General features: G+C 34.7%; 4 protein-coding genes and 1 non-coding gene across 9 annotated transcripts; 2 read left to right on the plus strand and 3 right to left on the minus strand.

The window, feature by feature from the left end:
* Nucleotides 1-407: 407 nt before the first annotated feature.
* Nucleotides 408-4,570, plus strand: LOC111486870 (chaperone protein dnaJ 10-like). 2 transcript variants are annotated; one of them, XM_023134020.1, is made up of 10 exons: nucleotides 408-742; nucleotides 870-929; nucleotides 1,072-1,154; nucleotides 1,318-1,471; nucleotides 2,145-2,274; nucleotides 2,537-2,695; nucleotides 2,804-2,982; nucleotides 3,198-3,296; nucleotides 3,572-3,712; nucleotides 4,288-4,570. In XM_023134020.1, exons 1-10 carry the CDS (start codon nucleotides 656-658, stop codon nucleotides 4,366-4,368), a joined length of 1,173 nt encoding a protein of 390 aa, XP_022989788.1. In that variant the 5' UTR covers nucleotides 408-655; the 3' UTR covers nucleotides 4,369-4,570. The 2 variants fall into 2 exon arrangements, with proteins under 2 accessions (XP_022989788.1, XP_022989789.1); XM_023134021.1 differs by having other exon boundaries at nucleotides 409-742; nucleotides 3,198-3,278; nucleotides 3,575-3,712.
* A 102-nt stretch (nucleotides 4,571-4,672) lies between these two features.
* On the minus strand, nucleotides 4,673-9,032 carry LOC111486872 (F-box protein SKP2A-like). 3 transcript variants are annotated; one of them, XM_023134024.1, is made up of 6 exons: nucleotides 8,945-9,030; nucleotides 8,070-8,080; nucleotides 7,741-8,007; nucleotides 6,766-7,114; nucleotides 6,551-6,692; nucleotides 4,673-5,435 (listed from the first exon to the last, which is right to left on the minus strand). In XM_023134024.1, exons 3-6 carry the CDS (start codon nucleotides 7,899-7,901, stop codon nucleotides 5,071-5,073), a joined length of 1,017 nt encoding a protein of 338 aa, XP_022989792.1. In that variant the 5' UTR covers nucleotides 7,902-8,007; nucleotides 8,070-8,080; nucleotides 8,945-9,030; the 3' UTR covers nucleotides 4,673-5,070. The 3 variants fall into 3 exon arrangements, with proteins under 3 accessions (XP_022989792.1, XP_022989791.1, XP_022989793.1); XM_023134023.1 differs by having other exon boundaries at nucleotides 7,741-8,080; nucleotides 8,931-9,032; XM_023134025.1 differs by lacking the exon at nucleotides 8,945-9,030 and having other exon boundaries at nucleotides 7,741-8,011; nucleotides 8,063-8,080.
* Nucleotides 9,033-12,966: 3,934 nt separating this feature from the next.
* On the minus strand, nucleotides 12,967-18,625 carry LOC111486866 (probable serine/threonine-protein kinase PBL18). Of its 2 annotated transcripts, none has more exons than XM_023134014.1 (10): nucleotides 17,925-18,621; nucleotides 17,696-17,832; nucleotides 16,364-16,461; nucleotides 15,672-15,964; nucleotides 14,912-15,364; nucleotides 14,626-14,786; nucleotides 14,088-14,161; nucleotides 13,865-14,012; nucleotides 13,406-13,555; nucleotides 12,967-13,240 (listed from the first exon to the last, which is right to left on the minus strand). In XM_023134014.1, the coding sequence occupies exons 1-10, from the start codon at nucleotides 18,094-18,096 to the stop codon at nucleotides 13,163-13,165; spliced, it is 1,764 nt and encodes a 587-aa protein (XP_022989782.1). In that variant the 5' UTR covers nucleotides 18,097-18,621; the 3' UTR covers nucleotides 12,967-13,162. The 2 variants fall into 2 exon arrangements, with proteins under 2 accessions (XP_022989782.1, XP_022989783.1); XM_023134015.1 differs by having other exon boundaries at nucleotides 13,209-13,290; nucleotides 13,373-13,555; nucleotides 17,925-18,625.
* A 110-nt stretch (nucleotides 18,626-18,735) lies between these two features.
* Nucleotides 18,736-18,842, plus strand: LOC111487872. The gene has a single exon (XR_002719129.1). It is a non-coding gene; the product is annotated as a U6 spliceosomal RNA (small nuclear RNA).
* Nucleotides 18,843-19,267: 425 nt separating this feature from the next.
* LOC111486863 (pentatricopeptide repeat-containing protein At1g43980, mitochondrial) lies at nucleotides 19,268-21,572 on the minus strand. Its single transcript, XM_023134013.1, has one exon. It carries the CDS (start codon nucleotides 21,335-21,337, stop codon nucleotides 19,433-19,435), a length of 1,905 nt encoding a protein of 634 aa, XP_022989781.1. The 5' UTR covers nucleotides 21,338-21,572; the 3' UTR covers nucleotides 19,268-19,432.
* Nucleotides 21,573-24,556: the final 2,984 nt, after the last annotated feature.

A 24,556-nucleotide genomic window follows, 5' to 3' on the forward strand; every position in this document is an offset into this window, starting at 1 on the left:
AAAAAAAAAAAAAAAAAAAAAAAATCTCTTGTTTGAAAATAAAATAATAAACTTGCACGTAAATCATTAAAGCTGCCTGTTTTACAGCTCCATTGTCCTAAGGAATCATTACGGCCGCCCATACGAGGCTGTAGGGGGACCCTCCTAAGTCATCCAATTATAAAATAAATATTCCCATTTCCAAGACTGCATCACGGTGGGCCAAGCCAAAAGCCCACTAATAAAAGATAAAAGTAGCCCAGGCCCATAAAAAGAAGGCCCATATCTACGGCCCAAAATAATAGCCGACAAAGTAATACACGTGGCAATATGCAATAGGGCCACGAATCTGAGGAGGACGCAGAAAGAAAAGTTTGGCGCAGCGTCATAAGCAGTTTTCTCATGACAGTTTAAAAAGAATACTGTTTTCTCCCGCGAAAAAGCAGTTTTTCTTTCATTAGTTTATTGGTGAAGAACTGGAAAGGCACGAGGAGAAGCTAGTGGGCGGTGGGGCGGGCGAGGCGAAGTGAAGCCCCTTCCCCCCTTCACAAATGGCCCTATTTCTCTCTCTCTCTCTCTTACTTTTCCCCCATTTTCTCTCCCTTCTCATCTTTTCTACTCCCTCTCCTGGAGGAGCTTGCTCTGCTGCAGATCCGTGATCTAGGACTGGACGAAAATGGTGAACGATACTGAGTATTATGATGTTCTCGGTGTTCGTCCTTCTGCTTCCGAGGAGGAGATACGTAAGGCCTATTATCTCAAGGTTGGAGGTTTTTTGATTGATTTTGTTTGAAGAGATTTGAGTTTCGTTCTGTTTAGTTTTGGAAATAGGTAGACTGAGAATGAATTGGATAATTGGTTTGGAGTTTGAGTTAATTGTTCTGGTATAGGCGAAACAAGTCCATCCGGATAAGAATTTGAATGATCCTCAAGCTGCTGATAGGTTTCAGGCAAGTGTACTAAACTGGTTTTTATCGTCTTCTTTACCTTCTGCTGTTTATGTTTTGCTTAATGTGGAGCTTTTTCCTAGCGGCCGGAATTTTGTATTGCGTTACTTTTTGTTATATGAAATAGTTTGATTACTTCTCGCAGGTGCTTGGTGAAGCATATCAAGTTTTGAGTGATGCAGTCCAAAGAGAGGCATATGATAGGAATGGGAAGCACGGTATTACTAGGTTAGATCTCTTGGTGGAGAGGCATTAATTGATTTTGATTTTTCTCTCTGGACTGTGTTGTGCTGTTTTTCTTTTTCTTCTTATTTATTTAGTATTATAATTATTATTATTATTTGATGATTTACTGTTTTTCTCTTGACATTATTTGATTTGTTATGTCCAGGGAATCCATGCTTGACCCTACTGCTGTCTTTGCACTTCTATTTGGAAGTGAATTATTTGAGGACTACATCGGACATTTAGCGGTAGCATCAATGGCTTCATCTGAATTAGAGAGCGAAACTGGTAATCCAGAGAGACTACATGAGAAGTTGAAGGCAAGTTGCCTAATGGTGTTTAAAAGTTACATAATATAGATTTTCTTTTTGTTGCGTTTGGCAAATCAAAACCAGGTATTTTATTCACAAAGTTACACTTAGATTGACCTTGATAATATAGAATTGTTGTGCCTTCTCAACAAAAATTCAGATTGGCCAAGTTTTGCCTACCCTACCCAGATTATTAGCAACAAGCCAAGACAACCTTAAATAGGAAGTTTTCCATTTCAAGGCATACAAATAACACTGAAGACACTTTTGTATCTAGTCAGATCAAGCTTTTGCTACAACAGTTCTGTTGGTAACCAATCCTTTTCAAAACAACTTTTATGTCCATAAGCAATCATAGATGAGAAGGAATTCTGTTCCTTCTTCCCTCTCTCCCCCAAAACATTATTTTCCCTTTTCAATTCCTTTTTGTGGTTAAAATTCTCGGGAACGTAATCTATCTTCATATTTGTTTCTCTCTCTTACACCTGTTTATCTCTTAAAATTTGAAAAGTTGGCCAACATCTTTGAGAAGCTGTGGTTTTAGATTCCCGCAAAGTTAGCTCTTAACGTCAGACCTTTCCATGTTTCAACAAGGATGTATACTTACAGAATGTATCCTTTTGCTCAAGATTCACTCTCTAGACCATCTCCACATCCCTGATATACAACTTATCTGATGTAGGCTGTCCAGAAAGAAAGAGAAGAAAAACTTGCACGTGTACTTGAGGGTTTTCTTAATCAATATGTTCAAGGTGACAAGGATGGATTCTTACGGCATGCTGAATCTGAAGCCAAAAGTCTTTCAAATGCGGGTAAGAACAACTATGATTATGATATTGCAATTACTCTCTTCCTTTCCCGCCTTTTTCCTTCCAGATTTCATTAATTTCTAACTTTGACCGTTTCTTGTTGCAAGACTCGAATTCTTGTGTTTTTCTATGCAAGGATGTTATGTGCCTAGCCATGTGAAACGGCACCTTAATTAGTTTGACATTTTCTTGAAAGCTTATTGATTCAGGTGCCTTCTTGTATTTATATTAATGATCCTCGTTTTTCCTCATTATGGACATGCAGCTTTTGGTGCTAGTATATTACACACTATAGGCTACATTTATTCAAGACAAGCAGCACAAGAGCTTGGAAAGAGAGCCATTTATCTTGGCGTGCCATTTGTGGCTGAATGGTTTCGCAACAAGGGACATTTTTGGAAGTCACAGATAACGGCTGCAAAAGGCAGGAAAATCTCAAGCTTACACTTCGTCCTCTGTTTCTCATCGATGATTGAGTATTCTGCTTTGATATTTTGCTACCTAATCAGATCAACAATTTATATGTATCCAGGTGCTTTCCAGTTGTTACAACTTCAAGATGATATTTCCCGGCAGTTTAAAATGGATGGTAGTGGCCCAGGAAATGATATTGAATCGCATATACGAGCGAATAAAGACACATTCCTGAATTCTTTGTGGAAGCTTAACGTAGTGGACATTGAACTGACTCTTGTAAATGTGTGCCAGATGGTGAGCTTTCTCTCTCTTTAATTTTGAAGTGAATATTTGGGAACTTATCGAAGTACCAGGGAAGTTAGGCGCACTTATTAATGATGCATTTGTTATTCCTAGGCAATTAAGACTTAGGAATAAGTATTTGATGAATTGATACTTTTATACTGAAAAAAGATATATTCTTATTAGGCACAGATAATGAATTTTTTGTGGTCCAATTCGTTCCCCAGGTCCTACGGGATGATACTGTTAAAAAGGAAGAACTAAAAGCCCGTGCTCTGGCAATGAAGATTCTTGGAAAGATATTCCAGGTTCAATATGAGATTAAGATTTGAGACACGTTCACCACTTTTGTTACTTTTCCATCATTAAAGTTTTTCTTAATTTTACTAAAATTTCATTTATACCCCACAAGTTCTAACCTTTTCTATATAAGGATCTAGTTGATGATGGCTTTTACTGGATATAATGGCTCCTCTCTGATGTCAAAGTCGCACAGTATAAGATGCCGGCATATTTTGCATTTTCTGATATATTTTGAAGAAGGGTGATAATGTTCAGTTTTTAACGCCTTGTTATAAAAACTACTTCCTGTCCTTATCAGCAGGAGAAGCATGCACAAAATGGTGGAACGTCAAGAAAGAAAAGTGCTGCTGCAGTAGATGACGATGGAACGAGTTCAGAGAGTAGTGATGATGAGGATCACCAGAGACCACTATCATATCGAACTCCTTTTCTTACTCAGGCAAGTGGATCAGCTCTTCTCTCCCTACTCAAAACCCTATCTTATTCCACATAATTGATGTCTAAAATATTTGTTTAAAAAAATTTCAAATAAGTTAACGTGTTGGATTTAAAATTAAAAGCTTGAAGAAGATTTTAGATATTTTTAAAGTTTAGAAACCTTTAAATGCTCTTTACAGAAACTTAAAATTTCAAAACCTTAACTTGTAATTTAACCTTGAAATTATTGTGCAAAGTTTCAATTGATCTAATTGAACCAAGTAACGTTAAAAAGAAAGAAAGAAAGAAAAAAAAAAAAAAGATAAAAACAGTTGTCTTTTTTCCTCTTAGCTTTATACAAGAAAATATAAACGAATTTGAAAGTAGACAAGTCTTCGCCATAGTGTTTTAACTCGTGGGACGTAGTTTTTATTATCATTTCAGATTGATTAAGACAATTCCTTGGCATACTCAGCACCTCACACTGTATGCAATTATTATAAACAGTTTGCGTAGTATTTGCTTGATATTTTGCACTCTTTTGATGGGAAAATAGATCATGGTTGAAGTTTCTATATCATTGTTCATGTCTTGCAGGGTATTGGTAGACTCTTCAGGTGTCTCTGTAACCCAGCATTTGATGTAGAGGATGACGAAATCGTGTATAAAAGCAAATGATGAATATATCTATTCATGCAAGAAGGTTTTTATCTCTTATCTTTCAACAAGCACAGAGCCTTTAATTGTGTTGACAAAAATGTTGGGCTAAAATCAATGATCTTCCATTTTGTCACAAGTTGGCCACCATGTATAATCGACTTTACTCAAACTCTGTTAATAGTTCTTTATATCCATATAATATACATACATAATTCTCCAATGGGTTGCAAATGTAATGCTTTAACTTTCTAATCGAGGTCCGCACACTGAACACAATGATTCAATATTTACTTTCATATGAAATGATATTGCAAATGAGGTATCAAATAAGCATGATGTATGATTTTGTTCTGAAAATAATCCTTTTCAGTTCCAGCATTCACTAGAGAACAGGCCTCAAAATTTTATTTAGTCACAGCTTCCTTAACAGTAGCCTCGTGTCAAAAGGCGAGTATTTTTTTGCTTTTCCTATTGTTGGGTGACCTGTTGCAGTTTTCTGTCCAAAAGTATACTTAAGAAATTTATATATTTCAAGGCATTTCCACAACTAACCAAGCATGTCTCTAACAACGTAGGCTTGGCATAGAAATGTCCAACGGGGAAACAGATAGAACAAAGTCTTCATACGTTCCATCTCCCGTTCTTCAGAGGTACTTGTACATAACCAAACAAAAAGTGTTGTTTCGTGAATAACATTACTCTCAAAGCTTCTTCCAGTGTTCAATGAGCCGGATGATGAAAAGCAGCAGTGCGGTGAGCTTGGACTGCACAAGCACAATGCACAGACATCAAATTTAGACAGCCACTCATGATGAGAGAATGTCGACCCGGGCAGGTGTGAAGCGCTGGAAACGAATCACAAACTGCCTGAACAGCAGGGGGGGTAAGAGCTGTGCATTGACTAATGTTAAGTGTTCGAAGTCCATCGTGATCGTTCTTGCATTTCCCAGGTGCCCATTTTGTAGGCTTGTTCTTTATGCTATGGGCCAAAGAGTACATAGCTCTGTCTGTTATGTTCTGACAGTAGTAGAGGCCAAGGGACCTCAGATGAGGGCACATATTTGCCAAAGCAATCACACTATTATCTGCAGATGAGGCAAAATGATCAAACATTGTTCTGCTACACTGTAATAGCCATTGTTTCCATGAGCCATAAACCAGTTCAACAACAGTTCAAGAGAAAAGCAAAACAACCGCGCAATTTACACTCAAAAGAAGTTTCTGATGAGGCAGCTCATCTGATCACACAAACAGATCCAACTATGAAAAGCAACAGACTTAAAAGAGAAGCAAAAAAGCCATGATTTTGGTTAATCTGTCAACTTCATGAGCCTATTTGCTTGGCAATAACTGCCAGCATAGTTAGTGTAAAACAAAGGACTATTGATTTATTAGCCATCTATAACAGCCCAAGTCTACCGCTAGCAAATATTGTCCGTTTTGGCCTGTTACATATCGCCATCAGCCTCACGATTTTAAAACGTGTTTGTTAGAAGAGGTTTCTACACCCTCATAAGGAATGTTTTGTTCTCCTCTCCAATTGATGTGGGATTTCACAATCCACCCCTTTAGGGGCCAGTGTACTCGCTGGCACACCGCCCAATATCTAGCTCTGATACCCTTTGTAATATCCCAAGCTTACCGCTAGCAGATATTGTCCGTTTTGGCTCGTTACGTATCGTCGTCAGCTTCACAATTTTAAAACGTGTTTGCTAGGGAGAGGTTTCCCCGCCCTTATAAGAAATGTTTCATTCTCCTCTTCAACTGATGCGGGATCTCACAACCCACCCCCCTTGGAGGCCCAAAATTCTTGCTGGCACACTGCTCGTTGTCTAGCTCTGATACCATTTATAACAGCTCAAGCTTATCGCTAGCAGATATTGTCCGCTTTGGCCCGTTACGTATCACAGTCAGCCTCACAGTTTTAAAATGCATCGGCTAAAAAGAGGTTTCCACACTCTTATAAGGAATGTTTTGTTCCCCTCCAACCGATGTGAGATCTCATACAATTAGAGGTAGAAGTGAAGAATATTTGACGCTAACACTACTCTTTATAGGGCCATGAAATTCGACTAGTTGAAATCTGTAATACAATAAAGCTTCAAAGTTGATTGATAAAGCCTCCAGAAAGACATCATAAATCACACAGATATTATACTCAACCAAACAAAAACCACCTCTGATCAGTTCATCCATGTACCTGTAATTAGGACACAGCCACACAAATCTAAGCTTCTGAGATCAGGACATCCATACGCCAAACTCATCACACCCACATCACTCACATTCTCACACCATCCTAGATTTACAGACTGCAAATGATTACAGTATTGCCCGATAACCTGCACAAAAAACGACGGGGATTACACCAATCAACTTCATAAACGCTATACGCGCTTAATCTGTACATTGTACCTGCAATGCAGTGTCCGATGTAGCCTTGACGCAGCCACAAAGATTAAGAACTTTTAGCTTTCTGCAGTAACTGGCTAGATAAGCCAATGCAGTGTCACTAAATGAAGTACAGCCACTAATATTAAGCTTTTTAAGATCACGGCAACCATGAGCCAGAGCATACAAGGAACGATCACTGAGCTTGAAACTTTTTCTCAGGTCCAGGACCTGCAGATCGCAGCAGTAACTAGCAATGGTATCAACAGCCTCATCTGCAAGCTGGGGTTTATCTTGGCGCAAGATTAAGGTTTGCAGTTTTGCAAATTTAGGGACAAGGGATAGGACCAAGTTGTTCATGTTCTTCTTGCACCTGAATAAGAAGTTGACACCAACAGGCAATTAGCCATCTGCCTTGCCAGGCATTCATCTTGATCGAACAAATTCACTAATAAAATACTTCTACCAAGTTCCAAGGTGATCATTAAGATATGTGTTATGATTATGATGTGCTTGAGCTTATTAAGTGTTTCATCCCTTTTCTTGCAAGATTTTGAAACACATAACTCATCACATCATCTATCTACCTTCCAATCTCACCAATTCTTCGTCGGAACTCTTGCGATTACGCGAGGAAATAGGTAATCTAAGTACTCATAGTTCTAAAGTAAAGTACTAATAAAATCAGAAGAAACAGACCAAATTCATCATATCATATGAAACTATTTAACAGAAGGAGAAAAATCAATATCAACCAGACACCCAACAAGTCAGAAGCCTGGAACGAAACAAGATAATATGCCTAAAGTCACATCAGAGGCTAAATGTAACCTTTGGGTTTTCCCTTTCGGGCGTCCGCTCGAGACTTTAAAATGTGTCGGCTAGTGAAAGATTTTCACACCCTTACAAAAGGGTGTTTCGTTCCCAAACCAACGTGCGATATCACACTAAACTAAACGATAAAAGATTCAAAAGAAATAGAAAGATAAGAACAAGTACCATGAGAGAGAGAGATGGAGGAGTCCAAAGCAAATAGCGTCCCTCCATCCACGACACACGCCTGAAGCCACAATAACAGTTCGATCATCAACAAGAGATATAATTTGCAAGAGAAGCTCCATAGGAATGTCCTTCCATCCGGCTATCACCCCACCGTCCATATTATAACTCCTTTAGCACCAAAGTCGATTCATTACTCTCTCAAACCACATCTTCACGTCCTCTGCCCTCAAAATGTCTTTACCAACCATTTCACTCAAAATTCTCACAACCCCCTCTTACCTAAAACTTATCAGACTACCCTGAAAAAAAAAACCCAGAATTTTCTCGCTCCTGCCGCCTGAGAGAAAGAAAGGCAAGATTATAACTCAGAACACAATAACCAGTAGAAGACATGCAAAAACCAGGTATCTTTGTATATGCAACCAACGTAAAGGGCCAAGGCTGGTGCAGCCATGATCCCCAACTTCTTTCAAAGATCAAAGAAAAATCAGAAAACAGAGCGACCCACTTCAAGAAATTACAGTTTCTTCTGCCCAATGGTTGAAAACAAACTAAAACCCACAAAATTTATACAGAAAACAGAGCGATCCAGTTCAAGAAATTACAGTTTCTGCTGCCCAATGGTCGAAAACAAACGAACACCCACAACATATAAACAGAAAACAGCAGAGCGACCCAGTTCAAGAAATTGCAGTTTCTGCTGCCCAATGGTCGAAAACAAACGAACACCCACCAAATATAAACAGAAAACAGCAGAGCGACCCAGTTCAAGAAATTGCAGTTTCTGCTGCCCAATGGTCGAAAACAAACGAAGACCCACAAAATATAAACAGAAAACAGCAGAGCGACCCAGTTCAAGAAATTGCAGTTTCTGCTGCCCAATGGTCGAAAACAAACGAAGACCCACAAAATATAAACAGAAAACAGAGCGACCGAGTTCAAGAAATTGCAGCTTCTGCTGCCCAATGGTTTAAAACAAACGAAAACCCACAAAAATTACACAGAAAACCTCGATTATCAAAAGGGAAACAACAACACGAAATAAAAAGAAGACAGCGCGATGAAAAAGGCAATCACAAGTACTATAAATTTTAAAGAAAAAAACGCCTAGGTGTCCAGTGATCAAACCTTCAACACCCAGTATGTGTTATCTTACGATCAATCAAAAGATTACAAGCTAGAAGTACCTCGGACCGCTTGCCTTACGAATAAACGAAATTCGTCCAAACCAAAGATTGCCTATAAAAGACACAAATGGTAGAGAGAAAGAGACCAGAAGTGTTGGGGTTTGGAAGAGGGAGAGGGAAGATGAAGGGAGAAAAATCACGCCCGGTGGCAAACAACGAGCAGTGCAAATTGCGCCACGTGGAAAGCATGATTCGTGCGTGTGAAAATGGATTTTGGATTTTTGAGACGGACCCACTTAAAAGGATCCATAATTGAACTAAAACACTAAAAATCCAAATTTATTTTATTTTATATAATTTTATTTATATATTCGGGAAACAAAGTCTGCGGCTTGTGGAGAAGATTCTGCGCGCTTAAAACAGAAGCCGCAGCCGCAGCCGCAGCCGAAAGCAATTCTTTTTCTATTTTTCAGAAATACCTTTTTCCCTTTAATAATAATAATAATAATAATAATAATAATAATAATAATAATAATAAGAGTATTATTCCAAAATTCCTTAAGAACTAAGACGGGTGAATATTTTTTAAAATAAAATCAATAACTATAAATAAACATTTAATTTATAAAAGTCAAAGACAAAAAGCAGAAGCAACAAAAGTACTGTTTTTTTTTTTTTTTTAATTGTGTGGTTTAAAACATGATCCTATAAAAGGATTTTATATTAATTTTATTTTTCAACTTTTTTTAAAAAACATGGAACATTACCAAAATACCCTTGATAAAAGGAGATAAATATGTAATATATTATTATCATATTTTATAAATCCGAACTTTTTCTTTACACAATCGAATAAAATGACTAATCTAAAGCATCAATAGTCTGTTTGGAGACCCATTCTCAATATTTTATTTTTAATTCAACATGTTTTCTTTTCATTTTTTTTAAATGCTGGTTAGTTAAATATCAAATCAGATATTTTATTTTTTATTTTTTATTTTTTACAAATATAATAATTCATAATCACTACGAAAATAGTTTTTTTTTTTAATATTGAAGGGCCAAAGAGGATTATGATAAAAACTGAGTAAGAATATAAAATTTAAAAGAATTTAACTATTTATATATAATTATTAATGCTAAATTAAAAATATATATATTTATATTCTTACAAAGTTGTAATAATGTCTCGATCCATTAAAAAAAACACAAAAAGAAAAGGATTAGAGACATGAAGAATTTTCGATGTTAAAGCTCACCAAAGGTTCAGACTTGGGACTTCTTAGTGAACATGACCTTCCGAGCCTTTGTCAATGGTAAACATACGTTATAAAACCTCAAAATGGCTAAAGAAGTTTAATAATATTTCATAGCTATCATTTTCATTTTTAGGTATATGTTCTATATACCTAAAAAAAAATGTTAGGATGCTATTAATGATTTGTAGGAAAGTTATAAAGTTGTTAGAGTTTCTTATATTAGTTATTTTGTAGTTATCATTATCACTAATGAAATAGTAGAGAACATTCACGGTCAACAATGAAATAGTAAAAGACATTTGAACCTGTTGATGCTCAAAATGCAGAACCATCCGATCAAATGTAAAGAGATGCCTACTTAAATGTCGGGGTTTCGTAAGCTTTATCATCCTATGAAAATTCCAAATTGGGCAAAATATTTAGATTACTAAGGTGGGAATCTCAGGCATCTTTCTATTTCAGCCATTCATTTCATTCAATTGATGCTTTTAGACATCAACTTCATTTTGAATTAGGAGGACATCCATCATATCCTTCTCTTAACACATAACCTATTGTTAGGAGTTTGCTGCTTAGCTTACTCATGATTATGTGTAATCATGGTAAAAAAAACATATATAATAAAAACAACAATATTCAAAGACTAGATATAGCAATGCTATATATAGTAAATCGATCTATATATATATATATCCTGCTACTTTTGAAGATGTATTTTCTGCATTATCTTTATCTACCGTTCATGATCGGAGTCATCAATATAAACTTCTAGCTAATACTCCTTCTCTTTAAACCTCTATTCATATTGTAAATATTTGGAATATAAATCTTGTCAAAATTCCTCTTTGCATTTTCTCTCTGCATTTTCTTTCAAGCCAAATTACTCATTTTCTCTTCTTGTTCTTTTTTTGCAGTCCTAACACATTTCTTTTAACCATTAAGAAGGATATTGTCTGTATCTTCATGAATTGTCTGTATCTTCATGAATGATTGAATTCTGCACTCATTTTAATCTATGTTCATTATCTTATTTCCATCTCAGGTTCCATGATTGATGTTCTGAAATTATTTGGGTTTTTTTCTCTCTCTTTTGGCTATGTTTTTTGTAGTAAATTATTGAGTAGGTTATGGCTTTTAGGTCTCTAAGGTCTAAAGGCAACAGTAGATTCAATTCAATAAAATATATATATATATATATATATATATATAATCGTATAATTAGGGGAGACACGCAAATCATTAGACCTCAAAGATCTGACTGGACTAGTCACCTTCCTGAAGTTTGTTTGTTATTTAGGTAAGACTTCCTAATCAGAGATGCTTCAATTTCACACGCAAATCCATTACTCATTATCAGAATATCAACCATTTTCATGCTACTCTCCTTTCTTCCAAAATACAAACCATTCTGTTTACCTGTAAAGGTTGGATTTGCTGAAGTTACGATCTGCAGGTTGATTTGATTTTGTTTTTTTCACCTCAACCCAATGTTTTGGATCCTGAAATTGGCAGCAACAGACAGAAAGAATGGTAAGAAAACTCAGGTTGCAAGTGCTTTTGACGAAAAAGATAAAGTGAGCAAACTGAATATGCATTTTCTGTACTTTTTAAAGGAAACAACAATGAGTTCTACAAAATCCTTCAATCTAGTATTACAGTCATTCTTGAATGAACAAACACAGATTACATGAAACAGATCAACAAAGGGAGTCCCACGTTGGCTAATTAAGGGAATGATCATGAATTTATAAGTAAGAAATATATCTCCATTGGTACGAGACCAGCTCAAAGTGGACAATATCATACTATTGTGGAGAGTCGTGATTCCTAATAGACAGATGTGATAAAATTGGAGGCAACAAAGCCGGAAGCAACAAAAACAGAGAAGAGTCGAACCAATCAACATTCTACACAAGACAGAAAACAGATTATAAAGTTGAAGTACAAACAATTGCACTAAAGGATGCAATAAGAAGAAAAGGCCATAGGCGGCCTCACTGGTAAAATGTTCAGCATGTAGACATGCTATTATACAGCAGGTTGATAATCAAAAACCAAGAGAGAATGGAATAGTCCATTGTGTTCTGTTTCCATCTTTAACAGGTAAATGAGCAGCCTCATAGATTAGCCACATTACTGGAAACTTAAAAGTGAAGTGTGCAATCAAATTATAACAAGAGCTGAAATAATAGAATCCAACTTGATCTAAAAGGAAAACTAGCTATTCCAACTGAGGGAAGAGCTCACGACAAGCCAGGGATTTTTTCTTTGGGGAAAACTTTGCTATGCATTCCTATCATCGTCTATAAACAACTAGAACAGTCTATTGATACCTTATGAATAAATTATACAATCATATTGATACAGACAAATCGAAAGTCTGCTAGGCTAAGTAAATGGGTATCAGTTACAAGAACTGTTAAGTTAAAAAGAGTAAAACCTAGAAAAATGAGAGAAGCCGTCCTCTCAAATGCCAAAACTACTTGCAAGCAGAATTGTTCTTCAAAGCATTATCTTCAAGTGATCACAACACAGATCTCCTCTGCTCACCAAGCGTGGTCAGTCTAACGAAAAACAGCTGCAAATGAAGATCTCAGGCGAACGACAATTAGATTAAGTTTTTTTATGCAAAATATTTAAGATTCATTAATATCTTTTACCCGTAAATTGTCATCTTGATTTATAGATTATTATAGGATAATCTTAGTAGCTTTGTTAATCAATTTCTTAAGATATGTTTTTTTGGATTGTTTTTCATATTTTATTTTTTGTTTTGTTCTTATTCATCTTTTTATTTCTTTCTATAAATAAAATTTGGTGATTGTATTCATGGTAACTAAGTAAACTAGGATGTGTAAAGCCCTCTGAAATTAATGGATAGAAAGGAATGAAAAACCATAAAGACTGCAACTGTATAAAAACGCATGTTTTCCCAGCTACAATCTTCCTTCTAAAGCAACAAAACTAGTTCTAATACAAGAAAAAGCATGTGAGAAGTGAAATGCTAAAAACAAAAAACCAGTAGTTGTTCATTTATCTGTTATAACGAGGTATTAGCTTCTCCCCCAGATAGTGAAAATGATCATTTTCTCCTTCAAGAAGGCGCACAACCTGGTAAAATATCAGCGAGCAATGTGGTGGTTAAATTGTAAAACGATAGAAGACAATTATGAACACCACCAGAATGAATTATTAAACAATAACGATGACTGAAGTTATTAAGATAAACACCTGCATCAGTTGTAAGCTTATAAGATACCATGAAAGACAAATTACCTCTCCCATTGATGGACGATTCTCGGGGTTTATTCGCACGCATAAGTATGCAGTTCTGGCCATGAGGTATAATTCATACGTGTCGTATGTATTTGCAACTCGAGAATCAATCAGTTCGTGTAATGCTAAGTTTTCAATTAATGGTTCAGCCTGAAAATCACGAGGAAGAGTGAGTTGATGAAGGTTTTAAGACGTGTAGAACATTGTCATTCATGACATTATACAATTGTACAAGGAAAAATGATAGCAACCATAATCTTATGCCCCTAATAATATCTATCATGGTTGGAGCAACAAGCTTCTAATAAATGTCCTATACTAATATAGAAATTATCCTTACAAATACAAAGGGTCTTCTCCCTCTCTCCCCAATGTGAGACTATGTTAATATCCCATTATAACCTCCTTGATGTAACATAAAAATTAACAACTGACAAATCCTTATAACAGATTACTCACCCACTCTCGCAGAGATCGTCCTTGTATATCATCCATCGCGTCAAACACCTTGCGTCCAGATATTAATTGTAGCAACACAATTCCAAATGCATATACATCTGTTCTTACTGAAAGAATACCATTTTCTGCATATTCCGGTGCAACATATCTACATATTACAAATAAATAATTAGCAACACCAGAAATAAAATGAAAAGGTCAACTATTGAACATAAGTGCCGACCCAAATGTGCCGAGTATGCTTGAATGCGAAGTATCATCTTTTGTCTTCCATTTGGCCAAACCAAAATCACCTAACTGAGTTGACAACAAAAAGAAAGAAAAAAATGCTGTTCAGTTTAACTGCAATGATCTCCACAAAAAATGTCTCCCCTCCCAAGTCTTGCAAGGGGTGCAGCTATAGTGCTTGATGCTATTTCTCTGAAATTAAGGTTTTAACTGTTTAACCTTGAACTGTTTGTTTCTTGCCCAAAGACATCAGGAAAAGTGAACTTTGTCTGACCAGGAATTTCAATTTCATTGGATGACTAGGTTTCTACCTCAACATACAAAAAAAATGCTATCACCAAAGTCCTATCTAAAAGAATGTCAAAGACAAAGGGACTCAATTGCAAGGTGAAGAAAGAAAAATACGAGTCTGAAGAGCAAAAATAGACCACATTCTTTCTAGGAAGCTGGAATAATTTAAGATCTATGGTTTGATGACCAAGTCTTGAAAGGCCAATATGGTAAGACAAAAAAAGATGAGAATAATTATTTACCATAGGAACATAATCATGTGTGAGCAATATGTTGCTCGGACGGACATCTCTATGTATTACAGGACCTCCACGACATTCTTCATGCAGAAAACGCAGTCCCTTAGCAATTCCAACGGCAATGCCATATCTTTGATGTAATTCAAGAACAGTTGTTTTCTTACCTATTTAATTACCGAGAAAACGGTTATTGATAAACAGAATGTGGACTAGAGTCAATCCCATTGAAAGGAAGCTAAGCAAAGATCAAAAGAAGATGAGTTGGATCAGTGAGATTCAAGCTACTCACCAAATAAGTGAAAATCAAGAGACCTGTTGCAAATATATTCGTACACCAGAACGTTTATGTTTTCCTTGCAACTAAACCCCAACAGCATCACTATGTTCTTGTGACGAGCAAAACTCAAAACTTGTATCTCAGAATGAAACTCTACAAATCCTTGTGTACTTTCTTCTTTTCGCACTTTTGCAGCAATGAGTTGACCATTTTTTAGTTCACCCTTAAAAACATGACCATAACCACCCTCTCCTAACAAGTTTCCTGCTGAGAAATCGGCAGTTGCTAGCTGTATGTCAGAAAAACTAAATCTCATGGTATCCTTCAAATATAACTCCGTCCTCGTTCCACAAACAGAACATAGAATTGGTGCTTCTAAAGATTTCTGTTGAAAGACGTCCTTATTTGGAAGTATAACAATCTGAGAAGAAGTTGCATAAATATTCTGTTCTCTGGAATCTGTACCTATAAGACAATATCAATTTTTTTATTGATAACCAAGGACCTGAAATTTAGATATTAGGAAACAAGATCAAGGAATATTTGTTTGAAACAATTTTTTTTTTCATAGGCTTCACGAATATCAGCATTGCCGAATCCAGCAAGTTCAACCAATGACAAAGAGAATGCCGTAGGTTCGATAGAGGCTAGAAAACCGCTCTATTCATGCAACTAACATCAAGTTCATCCATTTTTGGCTTTAATTTCCATGCCGAGGAAGTGAATCGTGAACTCCCAAGACCAAAATCTGAGGATGATATAAGAAACTTACCTATTTTTTCTTGCCGAGAAGATGACTCAGGATCCGATGCATGCTCCCTAGACATGCTACTAGATGAACTGGTCCAGTTGCTCTGTGCAGATGAGCTATCCAGAGAACTACTTTGGAATGAGAAGCTTTTGATGGAGAGAACAGTCTGCTCACTATCCCGTAATTTATGTTCTAATTTATCTGCCCCATTTGTAGCCTTATTTCTCAAAACTCTCACAGACAAGTTATCTTGGATTACAGCAACCTTGCAAGATAAATGTCTAAGGTAAAAGCTCTCATCCCGTCGAAGATGCCTGTTAAAGTTTTCAAGTCATTAATTACCATACAAACCGAAACAGAAATTCAGAAACTTGAAAAAGGCACTCGAGGAAATGATAAAATATACTTTCTCAGAAGATCTTCTTTTATTTTTCCAAGATGTTTCATATAAATTTATAAAGTTTATGGATGTAATGGACATCAATTTCACATATCATATGAACAAAAAGTATCTCAAGAAAAAAATGATAATAAAAAACATAGCATGACTATTAAGCCGGTTTGATCAGATCTTTCAAAGAAACTAAAAAAAGATAAAACTATCATGGGTGTAGAAGCAATGGAGTTACTAAATAAGAAAACATGTAGCAGAAATGGACATCATTTATAAAACAGATCGCTATCTAAATAAGAAAACAGATAAACTGCCAAACCTGTCAAGTATAACCCAGCTCGCGCTGAAGACCATAATTTCTTGGAGAATAACATTCTTAATGGGGAAACCAGCTGTAATTCTAACTTCAATACTGACCTGTATATTAATACACCATCAATCAATAGGAATGGGTATATACAATCTACCTAAGAACTGCACACACTCGTGCTACTAAAAAATGCTACAGTTTAGTCTATGTTAAGAAAACCAAATATTGAAGCAACTCAACAGCAGTTCTTTGCATTTCTCTTAGAGCTTTTTTCCTTGTTTCTTTTTTGTACTTAGCAATTCTTTTACTTAATGTATCTGAAATTGTTGATCGTAGATAGGTCCGGATTTGCAATCTCCTTCCGACCCTTCCTCTATCATGAAAAGATCTGTCCGACCAATGTTAGGACTAGAAAAGAATAGATGTCTCAACTACTTAGTTACGTTCATAATAGATGTTTGAACTACTTAGTTACGTTCATAATAGATGTGTGAACTACTTAATTACGTTCATAATAGATGTCTGAATTACTCAGTTACATTCATAATAGATGTCTCAACTACTTAATTACGTTCATAATAAATATCTGAACTACTCAGTTACGTTTATAATAGATGTCTCAACTACTCATAATAGATGTCTCAACTACTCAATTACGTTTATATTGATACGAGAGTTTCTATTAATTTTGGTATCACTGTGAAACCATTTTTCCTATGGTAAAACCGGTAAGAACTTACGAACTTATGATACAATTATTTTTTGTTCCTATGTATGGGAATTAAATATTTGTGTTTATTTTACCAGCTTGGTTCATTAACATTTATCCCTATAATTGAATATATTAATGCTTTAAATTATTTCATTTCAATCATTAATCAAAATTAATGATCTCAAGAACAATAATCAAAAGTAATATTATTTAATATATTATTACACTAAATATGTTATTAATCAGTTGAAAACAAATCATGTAATAAAGTAATAATAAATAAATATTAATATTAGACCCTTATGGTAATATTAAAATTTAATAATCTACAGAATACTTCAAATTTATTAAAACTTCTATATTAATAATTAATTAATTGTTAATTAAAAATAATAATTAATAAATAATAATTTTAGCTTTGGACGCTCAAATTATAAAAAAAATCAAATTTAAATTCAAAGTTAAAATATCAGATTGTTTTTAATTATTGTGTTAAATTATACTGTATTAGCAACTTTTAGACAAACCTTGTAACGTAAGCTAACTATTAGTTTAAAACTTGAGACTCAAGAAACAGGTAATTCTTGATCAAAAATGGAGGATGATGACGAGTTAGAGCAAAGCATTACCCCTCCTTCTTCACACATGTCTGCACTTTGCTGGAGCATGGCGATGTACGCATCAGATTTCTTGGAAACCTCATCCTCCATTGCTCGAAGGCTGGTTCCAGCGAAAGATTCAGAGCATGCTATCAATTGGTATCCCACTGTCGCAATCAATCCCACACAAATACAGTAAAGATCAGAACAAAGCTAAGAAGAAACAGTAACTACTTCAAATCCAGACGAAGAAACTTACTCGGATGAGGCACTCTATGAAGGATTCCAAGCACAATGAGCGTATCGCCTCCGCGAAGAATGTCGCCTCGCATCCACAAGTTCCTAAGAGTCATCTGAAGCTCATGTTCAGTGCGATCCTTGGTAGCATCATAAGCAATGATAATACGAGACGAAGTAGGAGAGATCTCCATATACGCGATTCGAGAAAATCGATAAGAAGAAGAACTAGGTTGCAATGGAAACCCCTGGTTCGTTCCTTATATCCGTGAGAAAGAGAGAGGGATTCGAAATCAAAACTGCTGCCGTAGTGAAGAACAGCTCTGTAGTATGATGGGGATTTCTGCCCAATGATCAGAAGCATCAAAAATTGTTGATAACTTGGGGATTTCGTTCTCATACTGGTACTGGAGGCGATTAACATAATAATTCGTGAAATTGTAGGAAGATATGCTTGAGGATATTCGTGAAATTGTCGGCGTCCAAAGAGAAGATCGCGAGGAATTTCAGAAATTGAATTGAGCTGGATGCTAGAGGCCATTCAGACGCTTCTAAAACTTCCAAATTCTTCTTCTATGTTTCTTCGCTCATTATTTAACCCGCCTCCGTAGTCCGTCGCTTTCGCCAATCGCTGTTCATTCCTTCTTCTTCGCTTATTTGCAGGAATGATTTTAAAATTATTTTTCTTTTTCTTCGCTGGGAATAAACTTTGATTCCTTAATCTGAATTTTTATGATTTGTTTATTGGGTTTTTTTTATCTGATTTATTACATTATGTTAACACAAATTTTAATGATATTGTGTAAGAATAGGCGTGTAGCCAAATAATCTTTGTAATAAACTTGGGGCACATTCGATAAAATTGGAACGATAGAGAAATGATTAGCATGGCCCCGTGCAAGGATGACGTACACAAATCAAAAAATTGCATCAAAGCCAAACGCGGAGCGGTGTGCTAGCGAGGATGTTGAGCCCAGTGGATTGTGAGATCCTACGTCGGTTTGAGAGGGGAACCAAACATTCTTTATAAAGAGTGTAGAAACTTTTTCCTAACAAACCCGTTTAAAAACTGAGGCTGACGACGATACGTAACAAGCCAAAACAAACAATATCTGCTAGTGGTGTATCAGAGCCAGATATCGAACGATGTGCTAGCGAGAACGCGGGCTCCCAAGAGAGGTAGACCATGAGATCCAACACTGGCCCCCGAAGGGGGTGGATCATGAGATCTCACATCCGTTGAAGAGATGAACGAAAAATAGTGGTTCTTAATTAGGGTTACTAAATCACCACTGGCAAATCAAATAGTTCGTATATGAAAATCCTTTATTTGTTTCTCTTCCATGGAAATAGTTTCTTTTTTAACATAAATGATGAAATTGTATTTAAAAGGTAAACTTTAGATAGGGAGATATACATTGACACATCTTAGACAGCTAACCAAATATGTAACATTGAGATAAACAAATCCTCTAGGCTTTATAATTTCTATGTTTATAATTCAGATCATCATTTCCAATGAATAGTTCGTTAAACATACTGTTCGTGTTCATTCCCATATTCCACCTCCCAAACAATCAGCTCCAACGCAGAAATCAAACTTTCTCCCCGCAGATGCTGCAACCGGTCATCCTGGAAAGCATACACATGATCTTTGATCACAACCCAGCTGCAAGCCTTCACCTTCTGTGCACCTATATTCTCCATGGCCTTCCTGACACGAACAGTGCTTTCCCATCGGCCTCTCGCTGCATATGCTCGTGCCAGCACCGAATATGGTAAGGACAATTGAGGTTCCAGCTTCATCACCCTCTCCGCAACTCTTTCAATGACGTTCAGGTCTCCATGAATCGCACACGCATCTAGTAGCGATATCCAAAATGTAGAAGTAGGTTGGCACGACATTTTTTCGATGATATTAACTGCTTCTTCGAATTTACCAGCCCGACTCAGTAAGTCCACCACACAAGTATAATGCTCGTTCGTCGGTACAACTCCATGTTCATTTTCCATTGTAGAGAAGATGTTTAGCCCTTCATCAACAAAACCAGCATGCCTGCAAGCTAATAAGACTCCAGCTAGTGTTATCCTATCAGCCACTACACCTTCCTTAACCAAGTTTTTAAGGGTGCCAAGGGCCTCAAAGTATTTACCATTGTTAACCAGACCCATAATCATAGTGTTCCAAGATATTAAATCTCTCGAAGGCATATCCGTAAAGACTTTCATGGCATTGTCAATTAATCCAACTTTAGCATACATGTCGACAAGCGAACTACTGACAACGGTATCAGACTCGAAACCCAACTTAAGAACCAAATTATGAATTTGACTACCTAAGTCCAGAGGTGTGAAGACTGAAATGGAGCTTAGGACACTGCTGAGTGTAATCCCTGTTGGCCTGAGGTTCTCCCTTAAGGCATACACAAAAAGCCACATGGAATCCCTCCAATGACCATGCCATGCCAAGCTTGAGATCATGGCATCACAAAGAGCTTGATCCCATTGATTGGTTTCTTCAAAAAGCTGCGCTGCATCCCTCAAGCTGTTGCATTTGGAAAACAAGTCAATAGCAGCACTAAGTACAATGCTGTTAGAAGTAAATCCCATCTTGAAACAGAAACCAAGAAATTGCTTACCCAGTTCCAATTCTTGGAGGAAAGAACATAAACTTATCATTATTGATACAGTGAACTGATCAGGAGAGTGCCCAGTGGCTCTCATAAGAAAGAACTGATTTAGTGCCAATACTCTAAAGCCTGATCTGTGGCAGCCCAAAATCAAAGAGTTCCAAGAGATAACATCCACCTTTTCCATACTATAAAACATGACAAACATATAATCAACAAGGCCGAATTTTCCATACATATCAATCAATGAATTCCCAAGAACCACATTTGACACATCAATGCCACTTCGAATCATACTGCCATGAATTTGCTTGCCATGACTAGGACACGACACAACCGAAAGCAAAATTGAAAACGTATATTCACTTGGTCTAAAACCAGCATCTTGCATCTCCAGAAACACATCCATAGCCTTATTAGCAAACCCAGAAGAAACGCAGCCAGACATCATGCAATTCCAAGAAACAATGTCCCTCTCAGGCATTTCATCGAACAGATTGCGTGCACCATCGACATAACCAAATCTAAACAACCCCTTCAAGCATATGTTCCAAGATACAATATTCTTCTCTTTGATATCACCAAATACTCTAAAAAATTCATGGACGGGACCAAATAACGCGTATAGCTGAAGACAGCGATTACCCAGAAAAGTATTGTTGTTAAGGCCAAGCTTTAGCAATTGAGCGTGGATTGTTTTCGCAATATGAACAGAACTAGACGCTAAACACTGGTCAATCAGATAGGAGTAATGAGAAAACGAAGCTCTGTGCGCACCACGAAGATTCTTTAGCAGGAAGTGCATATAACTACGGTTGCCGCTATGAAGAACGGAACTTGGATTCGAGCAATAGTAATATCAGGTGTGTCTTGGTTGGTGCTGGTTCAGTTGCTACTGCTTCTTCTTCTTCTTCTTCCATCATGATTTGTAGCTGAGATTTATATCAATTTGAACGTAAGAAACCAATTTCCCCCCAAATGCAACCCTTCATTTAACGAGAAAAGCCTAGACCCGAGTTTTGTGGAACCACAATACCATCGCATAAATCAATCTACGTTTTGGGCTCGAATTTTGCTTTTTATATATATATATACACAGTGATTTTAGTATATTTTGTTCTCACTTAAAATTAAAAATTCTAAGAGGTCATTCTATCCAATTTAGAATTGCTCCAAAATAAAGCACTTTTAACCATAAAATTCATATGATTAAGTCACTGAAAAAAAAATGTTTCCTCACTCATCTTATATTGAGGATTGTTCTCATTTAAATCACATCGATTGGAGAGAGAAACAAGTGTCAGCGAAGACGCTGGGTCTCGAAGAGGGGGGAGGTGGATTGTGAAATTCTATATCGGTTGGAGAGAGGAACGAAACATTGTTTATAAGGGTGTGGAACCTCTCCCAAACATACACGTCTTAAAAACCTTAAAGGAAAAGCTCAAAGTGAACAATATTGGGTAGTGGTGAGCTTAGACTATTACAAATGGTATCAGAGTTAGTCACTGGACGTTGTGCCATCAAGGACACTGGGCCTCCAAGGGTGTAGATTGTGAGATCTCCTATCGGTTTGAAAGGAGAACAAAGTCTTTCTTATAAGGATTTGGAAGGTCACTTTGCAGTATGTCAGCAAGGACGCTATGTCTCTCTTCTAAATTATATGTCTTTTTTAATTTTTATTAAATTTAGTTTTTTTCCACTTTATTCTATTTTTCATTTACTTTGAGTAATTTCAATCCATATTACAAAAAAAAAAAATATTATAACTAAAATAAGATTAAACTAAAAAACAATTTAATATGACGTCATTTTTTTTTAAGGTTCGGTTAATATTTAACTTCTTTTGTCACGAATTAATAATTTAAATCTAAAGCGTTTAATCACGAATTTTGGAATTCTAGAAACAATATAATATAATTTTCTCCTTTTTATGTTACACGAATACTTCTAGAAGTACATTTATTTTTTATTTTCCATATAAAGTCTACTATCGAAATATTACTATAAGAAATAACGTGACAGCATGAGTTTATTAAATGAAAAACTAATATATATTTTTTTATAAGCCTGATAAATGACTGAACCTATCACATGTATACATACATACATATATATATATATATATATATATATATATATATATGTATGTATATATATTAAGTTCTTACTAATCTTTTTAAGTCCAATTCTTGCCACATTCTCAAGTTATCCTTAATATATTAAAAACTCTCCATCAATTCTTTTCGCAAGAAAAAAATAAATAAATTTATTAATAGGAATTTTATTAAGATATTTATATATTATCTATGTAAATGTATTTATACAATAATAATACTAATTTCTCAATCTTTAAGTTTTTTTTTTTATTATGCTAGTTTTATCACAATTTTTTTTTTTTTTTTTTTTTTTTTTTTTTTTGTGGTACACAATTTTTAAAATAAAATTTTCAAAAGTACTCTTTTTTAATTGTTAAAAATTTTAAAATTTAAAATATTTATATAAAAAAAAAAAAGACAACAAAAGATATATATATATATATATAATGTTTATAGACTTTAGATTTTTAAAAACCAATAATAAATTCAAGACCTACATTATTATTATTATTATTATTATTATTATTATTATTATTTTGTGTCAAACAGAGCTAAAATTTTGGTTAATAAAATTTAAAATTCTTTTGGGTCTAATTGAGAATTACCTTAAGATCATTTAGTATATTTAGGCTAATTATGAGATTATACTACTTTATTAATATTTGAAATAATATAAAATAAAAATTTTGAATAAGATTTAAAATAGACTTTAAAAGAAAAGGAATAAATGCTTTTTAAAAGAAAAGACTTGCACGTTGCTAAATATTCATGATAAGTACTCAAATATTCAAATTTAAAAACACTTTTAAATTATATATTCCATCCATTTCCATTAAATTACAAATTTGCCGCCGATTATTAAAATAAAACTAATATACATAGATTATTTATGAGTTTTTACCCAACAATTAAAAATTATCATTTTTAAAATCAGAGTAATTAAATTTTATTTTATTTTTTCAATTATTTTTTAATATAATGGTAAATATTTTAATAATTTTAATAATATTTTATAATAGTTATATTCCTAAAAATTTAAAATTTCATATTACACCAAGTTTTCTACGTTTTTACTTAACAAATAAAAGGATAAAGTAGATAAGAGACAAGACCATAAATAAATTTAATACTAGTTTTTTACCCTATTTAGTTAACAAAAATAAATATTTTTCTACTTTTTCTTTCCTTTTTTTCATTACGATTGCGACAAATTATCTTAAGATCGTTTCAAGATATCTTTCCTTTTACCACTAAATTTGATTGTAATGTTTATGGTAAGAGATAACGTTTTGGATGGAAGTCCAAAACGACATTTTTGTCTCGTTCAATCAAAACCTTAAATAAGTGGATAAATAGTAAATTAAAAAAAAAAACCCAAATAAACTAAGTTTTTAAAGTTTTAAAAATAATTTGTTATTGTCCACTCAACATAAATATATATAATTTAAAATTTTATTTTCCAAAATCTTTCTTTCTTATATATATAAAATCTTAGTTTGCCCCCTTCTTTTTTCTCTACCTAACATATATTTTAAATATATTTAATTTTTTCCTATCGAATTTTTGCTTTATTTTTAATACTTTATATTCATATTAATTGTCTAATTATGACTTAAAAAATCATATATTTAGCGACCCATTAACAAAAAGAAAAATCAGCTTAATTTAAATTTATATCTATATCTATATCTAAATATATATATATAAAATGAATCAATTTTGTATGATTCAGGGAACTAACACACGTAATCATCAAAATTATATTATAAAATTTATTAATAATAATAACAAAAATGGAATAATGAAACTAAATTTGTTCCATTAAAGCTAGAAGTGGCTCAAGAAGGCAGCCAAAAATTTTGGACGCATTAAATATTTAAATTGATTAAGAATATTTAAACTTTACAAATGGTTAAGAATCGAGCTTT

Source organism: Cucurbita maxima, unplaced genomic scaffold (genome assembly GCF_002738345.1).
Source record: "Cucurbita maxima cultivar Rimu unplaced genomic scaffold, Cmax_1.0 Cma_Scf00012, whole genome shotgun sequence".
Lineage (NCBI taxonomy): Eukaryota > Viridiplantae > Streptophyta > Magnoliopsida > Cucurbitales > Cucurbitaceae > Cucurbita > Cucurbita maxima.

Bases quoted from the DNA above. Each gene is read 5' to 3' on its own strand.
- LOC111486872 (XM_023134023.1), bottom strand. From the start codon at position 7,901: ATGGACGGTGGGGTGATAGCCGGATGGAAGGACATTCCTATGGAGCTT. The intron at 7,115-7,740 runs GTACTTGTTCTT...CTTCTTATTCAG, and splicing joins CTCCATCTCTCTCTCTCATG to GTGCAAGAAGAACATGAACA. The intron at 6,693-6,765 runs GTACAATGTACA...TTTTTTGTGCAG, and splicing joins CATCGGACACTGCATTGCAG to GTTATCGGGCAATACTGTAA.
- LOC111486870 (XM_023134020.1), top strand. From the start codon at position 656: ATGGTGAACGATACTGAGTATTATGATGTTCTCGGTGTTCGTCCTTCT. The intron at 1,472-2,144 runs GCAAGTTGCCTA...TATCTGATGTAG, and splicing joins GACTACATGAGAAGTTGAAG to GCTGTCCAGAAAGAAAGAGA. The intron at 2,983-3,197 runs GTGAGCTTTCTC...TTCGTTCCCCAG, and splicing joins TTGTAAATGTGTGCCAGATG to GTCCTACGGGATGATACTGT.
- LOC111486866 (XM_023134014.1), bottom strand. From the start codon at position 18,096: ATGGAGATCTCTCCTACTTCGTCTCGTATTATCATTGCTTATGATGCT. The intron at 15,365-15,671 runs GTAAGTTTCTTA...ATTGTCTTATAG, and splicing joins TTCTCGGCAAGAAAAAATAG to GTACAGATTCCAGAGAACAG. The intron at 13,556-13,864 runs GTGAGTAATCTG...CGTGATTTTCAG, and splicing joins GACGATCTCTGCGAGAGTGG to GCTGAACCATTAATTGAAAA.
- LOC111486863 (XM_023134013.1), bottom strand. From the start codon at position 21,337: ATGCACTTCCTGCTAAAGAATCTTCGTGGTGCGCACAGAGCTTCGTTT.